The sequence below is a fragment of the Callospermophilus lateralis genome, chromosome 9 (genome assembly GCF_048772815.1).
Source record: "Callospermophilus lateralis isolate mCalLat2 chromosome 9, mCalLat2.hap1, whole genome shotgun sequence".
Taxonomy (NCBI): Eukaryota; Metazoa; Chordata; class Mammalia; order Rodentia; family Sciuridae; genus Callospermophilus; species Callospermophilus lateralis.
The window spans coordinates 43,611,165-43,625,670 of record NC_135313.1 but is presented as its reverse complement, the minus strand read 5'-3'; the positions used below and the strand labels follow the sequence as shown (position 1 = coordinate 43,625,670).

Here is a 14,506-nt window from a genome sequence, read left to right as displayed (position 1 = left end):
GTAACATTACAGCTAGTGTGACAGGAAGTACCAGTAATTCTCGGGGCATCTGTTATGGTTGGATCTAGAATGTCACATAAAAGCTCATGTGTTGAAGACTCAGGTCCCAATGCAGCAATGTCCAAGGTGGGACTTTTGGGAAGTGATTGCATCATGAGGGCTGTAACCTAGTCAGTGGATTAGCTAATTTGATGGATTGATAATTTGAATGGACTACTAGGAGGTAGTCTTAAAGGCAGATGGGGCCCTGATTAGAGGAAATAGGTTATCGGAGACATGCCCTTGGGGAACTGTATATTGTCCTTGGCCCTTTACTTACTGTGTTTCCTAGCTGCCATGAGCTGAGAAGTTTTCTGCCTTACCCTTCCACCATGAGGTTCTGTCTCACCTCAAAATTTTTATATCTTTTTGACTGTAGAAGTCCTATAGCATAGTTGTGCATCCTCAATAAAATAGTAATATCTTACTTGGAGTAATACTTTCTCTAACTTTGTGTTGTGTTGTTGGTACTGGTGATACTGGTGATTGAATCCAGGGCTGTATCACTGAGCAACATCCCCAGTCCTCTGTTTTTATTTTGAGACAAGGTCTTGGTAAGTTACTGATGGTCTAAGATGCTAAGAATATCCTTAAACTTTGATCCTCTTGCTTCAGCCTTTCAAGTTACTGGGATTACGAGTGTGTGCCACTACACCTAGCCAACACTTTAATTTTAAGTAACATCAAAGTATATATTCTGAAAGTTGGGGAAAGAGAAGGGAGAAAATCAATATTTTATGAAAATGTTTTATGCCAGGTACTGGCCTGTGTGCTTGCCTGTGTTGTATATTTTCATTTTCTAACACCTCTGAGACAGAAGTGTCCATCTTATAGGAAGGAGAAAACTGAGGTTAAGAGAAGTGGAGTTGATTGTATACTCCAACACACATAGATTCTAAAATTCAGAACCAGGGTTTGTTCATCAGACTTTAAAGTTCATGAATCATTTCTAAATGATGTTGAAAATATAAGTTGAGAATGAATGCTAAGTATAAAAATAAATATGGTAAGGTCTTGAATTTAAAAACTTTAAATCATTTTAAAAGTTTATGTCTTTTTTTTTTGTAGACTGTTATTTGGCAGAAAACTAGAGTATCAGACCACAAGATGGCTCTCATGTCGGTTCTGGGGACTGCTGTTATGGGAAACATGGAATCTTTTCATTACCACTCTGAAGAATCTCAGGTATATAACAATTATAGTAATTCTTTAAAAATTCCGATTTACCAATGAAATTATTAAAATATTTCCCTTTTGGGAAGGTGGGGTAGTTAGAAATTTTTCTTTAAACATTTTTATCAAATATATAAATAAGGCAAAGAAAATACATACAAAGCTAACTAACTGTTCCTAGCTCTGTTTTCCTTTTATCTTTTCTGTTTGTTGCTTACATTGATTTCTAGAAATTTTTTTCAATTTAGACACTTAACTTGTATTTACACTATGAAAGGTGAGCTTGCTTATCCTTCCCTTCCTTTTCCCATGCTGCATGTATACTCAAGACTGCAAATTCTTAGGATCTTCTCTTCATTTTTGTTCTTAAATATTTTTAGTTATTGATAGACCTTTATTTTATTTATTTATTTTTTTGTGGTGCTGCGGATTGCACCCAGTGCCTCACACATGCTAGGCAAGCGCTCTACCACTAAACCACAACCCCAATCCCTTGTTCTTAAATTTTACAAGTATCTGTTTAGGTGTGTGTATCTTTTATTGTTCATTATTGTGTTGTGCACTTAACACGCATGTTTTTAATCTGCAGACTTGTTTCTTTCTTAGCCTGAGTTATATATTTCCATTCATTATCACTCTTTTTTCTCTGTTTTTTAATGGAAATCCTTATTGATTACAACCTTCCCTTATTCCATCTTCTGTAAGTTTGGGGAGATCTTTTTGTATTTTTTAATTCTTCTATCTTTTTTTTTTTTTTTGAAAATTGTGTTTAATTCTAAGAGTATTTTTACTTTATTGCTCTTTTACAACTTACTGTTATGGGTACATAATTTGAATCTCTCTAGATACTAAGTTTTTGTTTTTAAAATATTTTTTCCTTAAATTATTTTTATTTATTAGAAGTCAAGTTTTGGTTTCTTTTTTTTTTAATTTTTTTTTATTGGTTGTTCAAAACATTACAAAGCTCTTGACATATCATATTTCATACATTAGACTCAAGTGGGTTATGCACTCCCATTTTTATCCCCAATACAGATTGCAGAATCACATCGGTTACACATCCACATTTTTACATAATTCCCTATTAGTAACTGTTGTATTCTGCTACCTTTCCTATCCTCTACTATCCCGCCTCCCCTCCTCTCCCATCTTCTCTCTGTATCCCATCTACTGTAGTTCATTTCTCTCCTTGTTTATTTTCCATTCCCCTCACAACCTAAGAGCAGGAAGAAAAGATTAACATTAAACAGAGACATGAGGTGGGAGGGAAAGGGAGAGAAAAGGGAAATTGCATGGAAATTGAGGGAGACCCTCATTGTTTTGTTTTCCTTATCAGGTCTTTTTCCTCCAAACCTGGATTCGTTCCTTGTCTTTCCTTTTGAGTAGGAAATCTAATTGGGAACTCAGTGTTTATGTCTGGGCTTATTGATTTTTTTCAGGGTTCCCTTGAGTGTTATGTAATCGAGATCCTGTTCCTGTTCCTGGAAACTTGTAGATTCACAAATGCCATAATGGAATGAGGAGTTATTTTTCACACTGTCCTTACTCACTGACCTGGTGCTGCTCAGGAAATTAATTACATCTCTCTTTCCTTTTTTACTTCTAGCACAAAGTTAGATTAATTGTGATTAGAGAAAAGTACTTTCATTTGCCCTTTGTTTGCTAATTTTAAGCCTATAGGCTCTCTGGAGTTCTGCTGCTTATGGTGACTGATGCAGGATGATAAAGGCACATCTAAATTCTCCTTAGTTCCCTGTGGCTTTAGGGGATTATGTTGCCTGTGTGTCATCATGCTCTACTTACTCTAGCTGTACCAGTTTTTGTCTCCAGACTACCAGTGTTGGTATCTCTTGGAAGATTGTTAGAAATAAAGAACGCCAGGCCCCAACCCAGATCTACTGAAAAAGAATTTGTATTTTCCAAGGTCTTTAGGTATACATTCAAGTACAGAAGGCACTGATTCAGACTTGGTCAGTTGTGCTTCCAGATGTGCATAGGACTGTCACATGAGTTGGTCCTTCAGTTAGGATTTTTTTCTGTAGAGTATTTTGAGATATGTTGCCAGATCTATGCTTGCCCATTGATATATTTTTTCTTTTCTCTTGACATAGAATTGCATAAAGACTCTTGGTAATCTATTATAGATACCAGATTTTTGCTATGCCCTCATTAAACTGAGATGATGGGTCATTTGTTAATTGGAAATGTTGGTCATAGATGATCTTATGTAAGGATTATTTTAATCTATAGAGAGCTCACATGAGAAGAATCTCTTTATTCTGAATGATGATCTCAACTGAGCCACTACTGTGGCAGCCTTTGTTCGGTGTTTTCCAGCATGGCTTTGTTAGCCTGATGGAGCACCTCATATTATCCTTTTGTATATGTGTGTGTGGTGCTGGGGATTGAACCCAGGGCTTTGTGCATGAGAGGCAAGCACTCTACCAACTGAGCTATATCTCCAACCCCATATTATCCTTCTTGACATCTGTCTTTTGGTATTTTTTTCTCTGCATTACTCCATGCTAACTTCTGAGTGAATTCTTCAATGTTGCTTTATTTTTGTTCCCAAAACCATTTATTTGTTTCCAGGATTCAGAATTTATTTATTTTCATATTCTTTTCTAAAACTGATTTGTAGCTGCCAATTTTAATTTATATACCTTTTATTTTTTAATAAATGCTATTTTTTTTTACTTTCTGAAAAGCATGCTAAACATACCAATTTCAGTCTTTTCCATTTTACTCTATTATTTGTTTTCCTGAAAATTCTCTCATTCTTTTCTATTGTATATGCTTTGAAACTTCAATTTTAGCAAAATCATTTTGAATACAGGTTTGTTTTTGTTGTTTTTTTCTCTCCCCACTTAACTCTCCTTTCCCTATTTTGGCGGATATTTTTTGCCCAACCCCAGCTGAAAACCAGGTATTACATTAGTAGTTCATGCCTCTCATCTTGCCAGGATTTTACACTCTTTTTCCTAGCCATTTTGGCTTAGCCTTCTTCCTGGTTTTGGATTTGTCTCTGTTTTTTCCTGTGACCCTGGCGGGCAACTCCAGACAGTGGTCACAGTATTTTGAAGTTATTGTTTTTTTGTTTTTTTTTAGGGGAGATGCCAGATGAGCTCCCTATTTCAAACTGCAAGACTGGTTTCAGTTCTCTCCCTTGTATGGTGTTTTCTGCCCATATTTCATGATAGAATTTAATTTTCAAATCCATGATATCTTTGATTCACTTTTATATGGTTAGATCTTCAGAAATTATTTTAAAAATTGACTTTATCATTGCTATATAAGTTTGCAGTTGGGATGGGAGAGAAGGGAATTGCCACAAACTTGTTTCACCCTGACCAGAATAATTTATTTAATAAATGTAACTCCATAGTGTTATGGAATTTTACTGAAAGAAGAGAAAGATTAGGATTAGATAACCAGTCACAGTTGCACCATATAATTAGAATAGAGAAGAAGAGATGGGTTTGGCAGACTGTGTAAATAGCAGGCCCTTTATCATGGTAAAGGAATACAGGAAGAACCAGTTGGAAACCAGGGTAGATGTGGGATGAAACAGTTTGTAAAGTTTTGAATGTGATGAGATTGAGAATATCTTTATGACAACCAGTTGATATTAAGCATTCAGGATTGAAAGAAATAAGACTGTAATATCTATGTCAGCATCTCTGATTTATGGTTAGTTGTTAAAACTTTAGATGTGAATGAAATTATTCAGAGTAACTAGAGAGCAAGAAAAAAAGGGCCTGATGATGGAATTTAGATTGTTCATCATCATTTATAGGAGTTAAGGAAAAGAGACACCAGCAAACCAGACTGAAGTAAAGGTGTCAGAAAGGAAGCAGAAAGACTAAAAGGGAGCTGAAACAGGTTCATGTAGTGAAATGTTTGGGTTATTACTCTCCACAGAGAGTCAAATAAGAGAACTGGAGTTGGTCATTGAAGGCAGCTTATAGAAGGGATTGTAGAAGAAGAGAAACTCATAGTTGAGAAGCAGTCAGGGCAGTGATATTTAACTGTAGTTTGCCTTCAATTTTTGTTTTCCTTTTTAAGTTAAGATACAGAGTCTTCTTGTAAAGTCTTTCAAGTTTCTTATTTTGTTGCATGATTGGTTCTTTATGTTCTTATTCTATGAACTAGCCTGATTTTTAATTTTTATAGCATTTATAAGAGTTTTCTGTTTTATTTTACTTTTCCATATAACTTAAACATAATTGAATCTTATAATTATCCTACTCATCCTAAATCATTTTTAAAGCTCAAAGTTTAGAAGTAATAGTAATTATACAAATGGTCAACTAAGATAATGTGAAAGAAAATCACTAGCAGTTATATTACTTTTTTTATTATTTTCTTCTTTGTTCTTTCCTACTCATAGAAGGAAGTAGTTTTTTGGGGGTTTTTTTGTTTTGTTTTGTTTTTTAAATCCACACACCCAATAAGTCTTTCAGAGGCTAAAGAGACTCTCTTCCTGATGCCCAGCATGTGCTTTAAGAAGGGTCTCATATTACCTGGTAAGTTATACAACCATTTATAAATGCTGTGAAGTTTTACAGTTAATTAAGTGGTATCATTTTGTAATGGGTTATCCAGCATTATTAATTTATTTTTCAAATTGGCACAATTTGGCACTGTGACAATAATGCACTTAGTGTTCTAAAATTGGTAATGCATCTTCTTAAACACTTATTTCCAAGATGAGGGTTAGCCATGGACATAGGTGGCAACCTACAGGCTGTGTTGGTAAGGAGCCTCATAGTTCCTGCTTAACTAAAAATAGCACACTACTGACATACTTGCTTTCCTTAACCTAAACTAAATTTTAATATTAATGTTTCTTAGCAGATTAATGGCCCATCTAGTTCCAGTTGTTTTGGATAAAAGATTATGAGCCTATATTTTAAATAATTTGACCAAAATTACATAGATAGTAGTAGAGCTGGGGTTCAAACCTTGACAGTCTAGCTTTAACCTGTATTTTTAATCGTTCTCTATATTGTCTTTATATGTGTTAATTAGCTAAGGGTAAATGTAGGAGAATGTTCCCTGCCTTCCATCTTTTAAAGACTCCTCTCTTCTCTCTGGCTCTTTTCTAGTATCTTTTTTTCTCTCTCTTCTTCATATATTTGTGGAAGAAAGAAAGATAGCGTATAAATTGTCAGCAAAACTTTTGTAGAAAAAGTTCTCTAAGTAATGAAGACAAAGTACAACAGTGCAGGTTAGCCCCGAGTAAGTTTAAAAAAAAAAGTAGGTTTTTTTTTTTTTTTAACTCAGAAATAAAGACCCAGTAAGATTGGCTATGTAGCAAACTGAGAATAAAGATAGAAATTGCTGCTGTTTTATGGGAAAAGGCAGTTAAAAAGAAAAAGAAAAACAGCTGAAGAAAAGTTACAATGTGAGGAAAGAAATTTTTTAAAAAGAAAAAAGGTAAAATTGAACAAAGAATACATTCTTATGGTCCTATGACAATTAAATATTTTTAAAACTATGACCATTCATGAAATGGTATATAAATGGCAATTTTTACTTAGAGTTGCAAAGAAACACACAACAAGGTGGGGAAAGGAAGAAAGAAGTTCAGAAGATTATACAAAGGAGAATGGGGACAAGGGAGGGAGAATGGGAATAGATAAGACAGTGGAATGAATCTGACCTAACTTTTCTATGTACATATATGAAAACACCACAGGGAATCTCATCATTGCATACATTACACAGGCTGGGATCCTAATTAGAATAAGATACACTCCATGTTTGTATAAACATATCAAAATAGACTCTATTCTTACACATAACTAAGAACAAATTTTTAAAAAGAGAGAGACAGAGAACACAAGTTTAATATGCTTCAGTATTTTACTTAAGGTTAATTCTTGAGATGTGGTTATCGGAAATAACATGGCTATTTAGACCTTAAGTTGAAAATCGATTTTTAAAAATTTTTTCTCTCTTCTAATATGTTGTATATAGCCAAACCCTTGGAACTACATTATTGACATGGCATATTCTGTAATTATCTATTACAATTACAGATTTATCTAAGTGGATTCCTTCCAAAGCATGATGCGGACCACTCTTCCACAAGTCTTTCAACCCCAGAGAGGAGTTTCATCTTTATTAATAATAGACCAGTACATCAAAAAGACATATTAAAGGTAATCACTTTTATAAACAACTATCACTTGGATCAGCAATTAAGGGATAGCTCTGATATTTGTCAAATTGTTACAAAGGCCATTTCCAAAACAGGAAAAGGAAGTGATAAACAGATGCAGTATCATTTATTAAGCACAGTGCTAAGTATTTACATATAATGTCTTATTTACACTTCACAACAACTCTGAAATGCATTATTCTCTCCATTTATTGTGAGGAAACAAAAGTTAAATGACTTTTTAAAGGAAAATAGCCAGGAAGTCAGTGAGTTTTGATTTGAACCCTAGGCCTTCAAAACTTTTCATGACATCGTTTTTAATCATGAAACCAGTTGCATCGGATGATTGTATTTCTTATGGATGCTGTGCTTCCTATAGGCTCAAGTCCTCCATGGGAGTGCTATTTAGATATTGCTTTTCCTAATAAGCAGTTAACCTCTACTCAGCTTGTCAGTTGAGTCTACTTCTCTTGGTAGTGTTTCAGGATTGGCAATAATATCTGCATTTACATGGTACTTTTGTCTTTTATTCATTATATATATTCCAGTTAATCCGACATTATTATAATCTAAAGTGCCTAAAGGAATCTACTCGTTTATATCCCATTTTCTTCATGAAAATTGATGTTCCTACAGCCAATGTGGATGTAAATTTAACACCAGATAAAAGTCAAGTATTATTACAGAATAAGGTAACCTTTTTGATCATTTTTATATTTATGCTATTTATAAACGTATGCAGTCCTCTTTTAATATTAAAAAACTTGCTTTTTTCTTTTTTATTATTTTTAATCTTGAGTATTGTTTTAACAATCTCCTCTCCTCTAAAATTTGTTAATTTTTATTTTTAGGAATCTGTTTTAATTGCTCTTGAAAATCTGATGACAACTTGTTATGGACCACTACCTAGTACAAATTCTTATGAAAATAATAAAACAGATGTTTCCTCAGCTGACATGGTTGTTAGTAAAACAGCAGAAACAGATGTGCTTTTTAATAAAATGGAATCATCTGGTAATAATTACCCAAATGTTGATACTTTGGCCATTCCTTTCCAAAATGATGTCCATAATGGTGAATCTAGAAAAAACCCTAATCATTGTTCAGATCACCAGATAAGTATTGATAATCATTATGATGATTTTAGTTCTGAAAATTACAGCATTAGTAAAGACACAAGAAATACATTTCAAAAAATCTCATTGAATAATGTATTAGGGGAGGACAAGCAGAGTGAATGTAGTGAAACTTGTTTTGTAGGTTCTATTAAGCATACCCAATTTGAAAATGGCAGGGAAGGCCATATTGATGAGAATGAGGAAAAAGAAGAGGAAGCAGTTTCTGAGAAGTCTTTGGAAATTTGTGCAGATGACTGGAGCAAGGGAAATGTACTTAAGAATTCAGAGGGAGAAAATATTGAACCTGTGAAAATTTTAGTGCCTCAAGAAAGTTTAGCATCTAAAGTAAGTAATAATAATCATCCAGGCCTTGAACAAACGAACTCCAGTGATGATTCCTGTATCAAAAAATCAAATGTAATAGATAACAAATCTGGACAGCTTACAGCCTATGACTTAATTAGTAGTCGAGTAATCAAAAAACCCATGTCAGCAAGTGCCCTTTTTATTCAAGATCGACGTGCTCAGTTTCTCACACAAAATCCTAAGACTAGTTTGGAGGATGCAACAATACAAATTGAAGAACTGTGGAAGACATTGAGTGAAGAGGAAAAACTGAAGTAAGTTTCCAGAGCTTACATGTGACCTGAATGCTCAGCTCTTTCCATTCTATATGACTCACTGGTTAAAAAAAATTTTAGCTTATTAATTATGGAAAAGTAGAGTGGAAAATCTTTCTTGGTTTGGCTACAATATCTCATTGGTATCACTTGGTTGTTAATTTAGAGAGATTTTTTGCTTCAGTATTTTTGTTTTGTTTTGTAAGGGATTTTGTTTGGTATAAGCCATAACAACTTTTTAATATTTATTAAGTTTGTTGTTAAAGGTTTTCTATTCTTCTCAATGTAAAACAACCATTTTCTTCTGTTTCTTTTTTGATTCATGTTAAATAACTTTTCTGTTGCCGGAACATTTTTTTAAAGTTTGTGTTAGAACAGTTAAAACAATGATGTTTTTAATATCTTGACTGTTTCCCTTTTTTAAATTGGTCTCCAAAATGTGTAGCACAATACAAAAGAATTGTGCCATTGCTGCAGAATCTGGTTAGTGATATTAACACTGTCCCTGTTCAGTATAATTCAAGTCTTGCTTCTAAAATTTATTATTTATTTAAAGGAAACTTATAAACCATACTGGATGTTTTTGATATGTAAAATGCAGTTTGCTCTATCTCTGATTAAAATATTACTTTTTTCTTTAGATCAGATGGTCAAAATAAATGTTCCTAAATAATATGATGGGTGTTTCTAATTGATTTATCACCCTTAAATACAAAATGTTTTGAAGGATCTGGTTCACCAGAAAATTAAAGAGTAGAACTATAGTCCTGATCATCTGTTATCTACAGTGTCTCAATGCTACATCAAATATCTGGAAACAAATTTTTAAATGTAATCCATTATCCAGAGTATATTTCATAATAAACTACATGGATACTTAACCAGTTTTTTAATTTTTTCATTGCTCTGTTAATCTTACAAGGACACTGTCAATGCAGAATAATAAAGACCACTATTGATACCAATATGGAAAGCCTCCATAAATTAACTTCTCTCTTCCCTTTTTTTTTTCCCTCTTTTTAAAGGGAGAGATGGTGGTTTTCTTTTGTTCCTTTTCAGGCATACGTAAAAATATGTTGCCCATTTCACCAGCCAATTCATATTCAATTCTGCTTCATGCATACCTCTACTTGCTTTTCTTCCTCCTCCTCTGTTATTCTGAAGCAGATCCTAGGCATAAGATGATCTATTTCATAAATATCTCAGCATGTGTCACTAAAAGATCACATTCATATTTTAAACATAACTATAGTTGTCATAAAAAACATGAATTTCTTAATATATCAAATATTAATGTTCAAATTTATAATTATTTTTAAAATGTCAGATTTTTAGTTTATCTTGAATCATCAGGCAAATAAAGTTGACACAATTGTGGTTGTCTTTAGTTTTACCTAAATGAAACAATTAGCAGTTTAAAGATGAGTATATTTTACTAAAACATCACACCATACCCCATAATTATGTACAATATGTAAATATTGTACATATTAAAATAGAAAAGAGGATTATATTTAACTTTTAAGTACAGTAAGCCCACTGAAGTTGAATTGCATTATCCACAGAGGTGATGAGTTGAGAATTGCCTCAGAATGGAAAAAAGCCATAGATGTTTTCACTTCTCAATGGAAGTAGGGACGGTCAGCTTAGAATGGTAATGTGTCAGGCTGACTGTTCTTGTAAATTATAACAGTGGGTATTATTTCAGTTGCTTTTTGGGAAAGTCCACGTTGTTTCTTCTTTGGGGTCCCATGATATTAGATTACTGGGACTATGATTAATAGACTTCATCTGAAAATTTGTTATCATTAGTTAATATTCTGGAATCCAAAATTTTCTATCTTATATTGCCATCAGGTAGACAAACCAGGCACTGGTTTCAAGAGCAGGGAAACTGCACCTCGGTTCTCAGTCATTCTGTGCAAGCTTTTGGTAAAAATGTCCGGACAGTCTCATGGACTGTTGTGAGGATTAAATAAGATAGTAAGATATAAGATCAATGACTGGTACATAAAAATGATTACTGTATTAATATAATCAGTTTTGAATCAGTGAAAGTTTTGAATCTATGAAAACGTCACTCTGTTGTGATTTTCACTTGCTAAATCAAGTGATTTAATTTGGACATTAGAAAAAGAAATCTGTTAAAAATATATAGGTATCTTGGAATTAGGTCTAATTGTATGTCAGAAAATGCAGTGAAATTTGTAATTATAATCTTTTAGAGCCAAAGGTCCTTAGGTCCTAAGATCAACTGAGTCCATAGTCATGGTAAGTAACAAGATAGAGTAAAAATGATACCACACCCAGGAATCACACTACCACACTACCTCTATCTAGTGAGGAAGATTTAATAAAACAAGTAGTAATCTTAAAATTTAGTGTGTTTTAAGATAAAGAAAATATAGGGAGTGATGAAAACACTTAGCAGTTGGGCTTAATCTCATCTGAATTATTTCCCTAAATGGAAACTAACCAGAAAGGGTTTAGGGAATTGTCAACCTAGAGGGAACATGGTGTTATTGAGAAACTAAAAATTCCCTCTATAATAGGAACATGTGAAGAAATGTGGTAAAGAAAGACAGAGAAAACAGAAGACAGATCGTGAAAGGTTCTGTAAGTCGAAGGACTAGGATCAGGGTTTTCCTGCTGTTAAGCTTCTGCTGAAAGCTTAGGAAAGATTTTGGAGTAGGGGATACTTTTATTTTGTAATTTGTTTTTCTTAAATTTTTGCCACCTTGCTTTCCTTTCCTTTCTAGTAGAATTAGAATCCAGGGTTAAACAAAGTGCCCTGCCCTTGGGGTCTCAGTGAGTTGGTGTTAATTTGTACTTTTCATTTGTAGTAGATAGGAATGTATAACTAACAGTAACATTGCAATTGGGATATTATTGAAAATAATAAAATTTATATTAAATGTAATCTTTACTCTCAAAAACATTTGAATTGACTACTGGTCAAGTTATGGGGAATATTTTCCATTCATGTTGCTAAGTCCCTTAATGACATTAAATACAAAGGTAGCAGCTGTTTTTACTTAACATTTACCTAATATTTCTTTGGACATAACTTTTTATATTTCCCAAGGAACTAATTAAATTGACTTCTTCAGTAAATCAAAGATTAGTACCATATGTGAAAATTTGCACATTTTAACTAATTACAAATGGTGACCTTTGTCTTGAACTCATTTTTCCACCACACAGGAAAAATCTTGAATTTTGAATGTCCAAGTGCTAAAAATACTTATTTCTAATACGTGTTAAGTAAACTACTGAAAGTCATGTTGTTTATAAATAATCTAGAACTTCACGTTCTAAATATAAATGGGAGGAAATAACTTTTAAAAGTGTGTATATGCCATGGTAAGTAATCAAAAGAAAGATTTTTTTTATCTAGTTCACAATTAAACAAGGTCCTTTTAAGCATTCTTATGCAACTAACATTTCTGTATTCAGCAAGTATGTACTGAGTACAAATTACATGCTCTTTTGTGGTCTCTTATCTAGATCTTTTAATCCCATTTTTAAAAAAATTTGAAACATGTTTTATGAACTATTAACTGAGATAATAGGATTAGTGTTCTTTTGGCATATCTCTTAAAGTTTTTCATAAACATCACGATATCTAGTCATTTGTTAAGCCAACAAACATTTTATATTGCTTTCTGAGAAAGCTGTGAACCTGTGAAGGTGTGATAGATACCATAAACTGGCCAATATGGCAGCTCTCTGATATCTATTCAAGACTTTTCTTAAAAATATTATGTGCATTTTAGTTAGCATTCAGCCAGTTTATTCAGAGAAGGAGACCAAGAAATAGCTTTAGTTGTCTAGTCCCAAATTTGAAACGTAAAAAACGTGTTTAACGAGGTTATTTAATACCAACCTTCAGTCGTATGCCACATTCATTTTAAGATTTGTGTTGCTGCTTCTTCATTTATTTACTTACTTTTGTATTTTTATTCCCCTCTTTCTGTTTAGAATCTTGTCTTAATCTTTGGTTTTTATCAATTTGATTCTAACATACTTAATTACGGATTTCATTGCATTTATCCTGCTTGGGATTTGTTGACTTTCTTGGATCTGTGAACTGTATTTCTTCAAATTGGCCAATTTTTAGTCCCAATTTCCTCACAACTTCCCCCATTGTTTTCTTTTCCAGCTTTCTCTTTTTCATTTGGGAGTTGAGTTAATACATTAGAATGCTTGTTGTGTAGTTGGTCACCGAGGTGCTTTTCAGTCTTCAATCATTTCTCTCTCAGATCACTTCTATTGCTGTCTTCAAGTTCACTTCTTCTTTTCTGCTATCTCTGATCTCTTTTTGAGCCTACAGAGTGCATATTTCATTTCAGATTTTGTGTTTTTTAGTTGCAGAATTTCTATTTGGATTTCATTCTTTTTTATAATTTCCACTCTCTGTTGAGGTTACCCCTTCTGGTATCTCATTATGATCATCTTTAAGTTCTGAACCACTTATTAAGAAGAAAGAAAAAAAAAGAAAAACTAGTTTCAAATGTTTAAATCTTGAAATTAGCTTCTAACTGACCACTTTTTCCTCTTGACTGTGATTCACATTTTCTGTTTTATTGCTTGAATGGTAACTTTTAATTGTATAATGGACATTGTGGGTAAGATATTGAAAACTCTGGATTCTGTTTTCTTCTAAAATGTGTTGATTTTTGTTCTACTGGATGTTTAAATTATGGATCACCTTGAGCTTATGTAAGGCTTTGTTTTATACTTTGGGAGAGACTGTTAGGTTTTGCCCTTAGTTCTAGCTTCCTATTTTTGGGACATAGTTTTTACCCCCAGATATAGCCCATTTCCAGTCATAATTGAAGCCCAGGGTGTTTACCAAGCCATAAAACCACATGTAATTCAAACTCTATTTCCCGTGCACTGGGCAGAAGCTGAAATCTCTGTTGAGCTCATTTAGCTTTCTGAAGGTTGTTTTCCTTTGGGCCTCCCCAAATGGGATTTTGGGGAATTTTCTCTCTGAATTTTAAGTTGTTCTAGAAACAAGTAGCTCTGTGTTGTAATAGCTGAAGCTAGTAAGCCTTCTAATTAAGTTCTTGCCACTACTCACCCCCCTGATGCTGGGGACTGCCCTCTGGGTAAGAGCTGTATAAATGTGTAAGTGTGAATCCATTCCAATTTCTGCCTACTTTTGGCTGTTCTTCAGTGCCTATTTGAAATAGTTGATTTTTATATTTCATCTAGCATTTATTATAATTATAAACAGAGGAGTTAGTCTAATACATGTTCCTTTGTCATTGTTGGACCTGGAATCTTTATTTTTTATAAAATTTACTTCATAAAATTAATACATTTCTTTTTTTTAATTAATACATTTCTGATAATGACCTTATTAGTTCTGTTTTATCTCTATT

The 14,506-nt window shown here is 33.1% G+C and overlaps 1 protein-coding gene across 8 annotated transcripts in view; it reads left to right on the top strand.

The window, feature by feature from the left end:
- Positions 1–14,506, top strand: part of Pms1 (PMS1 homolog 1, mismatch repair system component) — a 78,576-nt gene that overhangs the window by 52,732 nt on the left and 11,338 nt on the right. For all 8 annotated transcript variants that reach the window (XM_076865619.1, XM_076865614.1, XM_076865615.1 and 5 more), the window contains 4 exons: positions 1,108–1,224; positions 7,257–7,379; positions 7,927–8,070; positions 8,230–9,116. In XM_076865619.1, the coding sequence (XP_076721734.1) occupies positions 1,108–1,224; positions 7,257–7,379; positions 7,927–8,070; positions 8,230–9,116 (1,271 nt within the window). The remainder of the gene's footprint in view (positions 1–1,107; positions 1,225–7,256; positions 7,380–7,926; positions 8,071–8,229; positions 9,117–14,506) is intronic.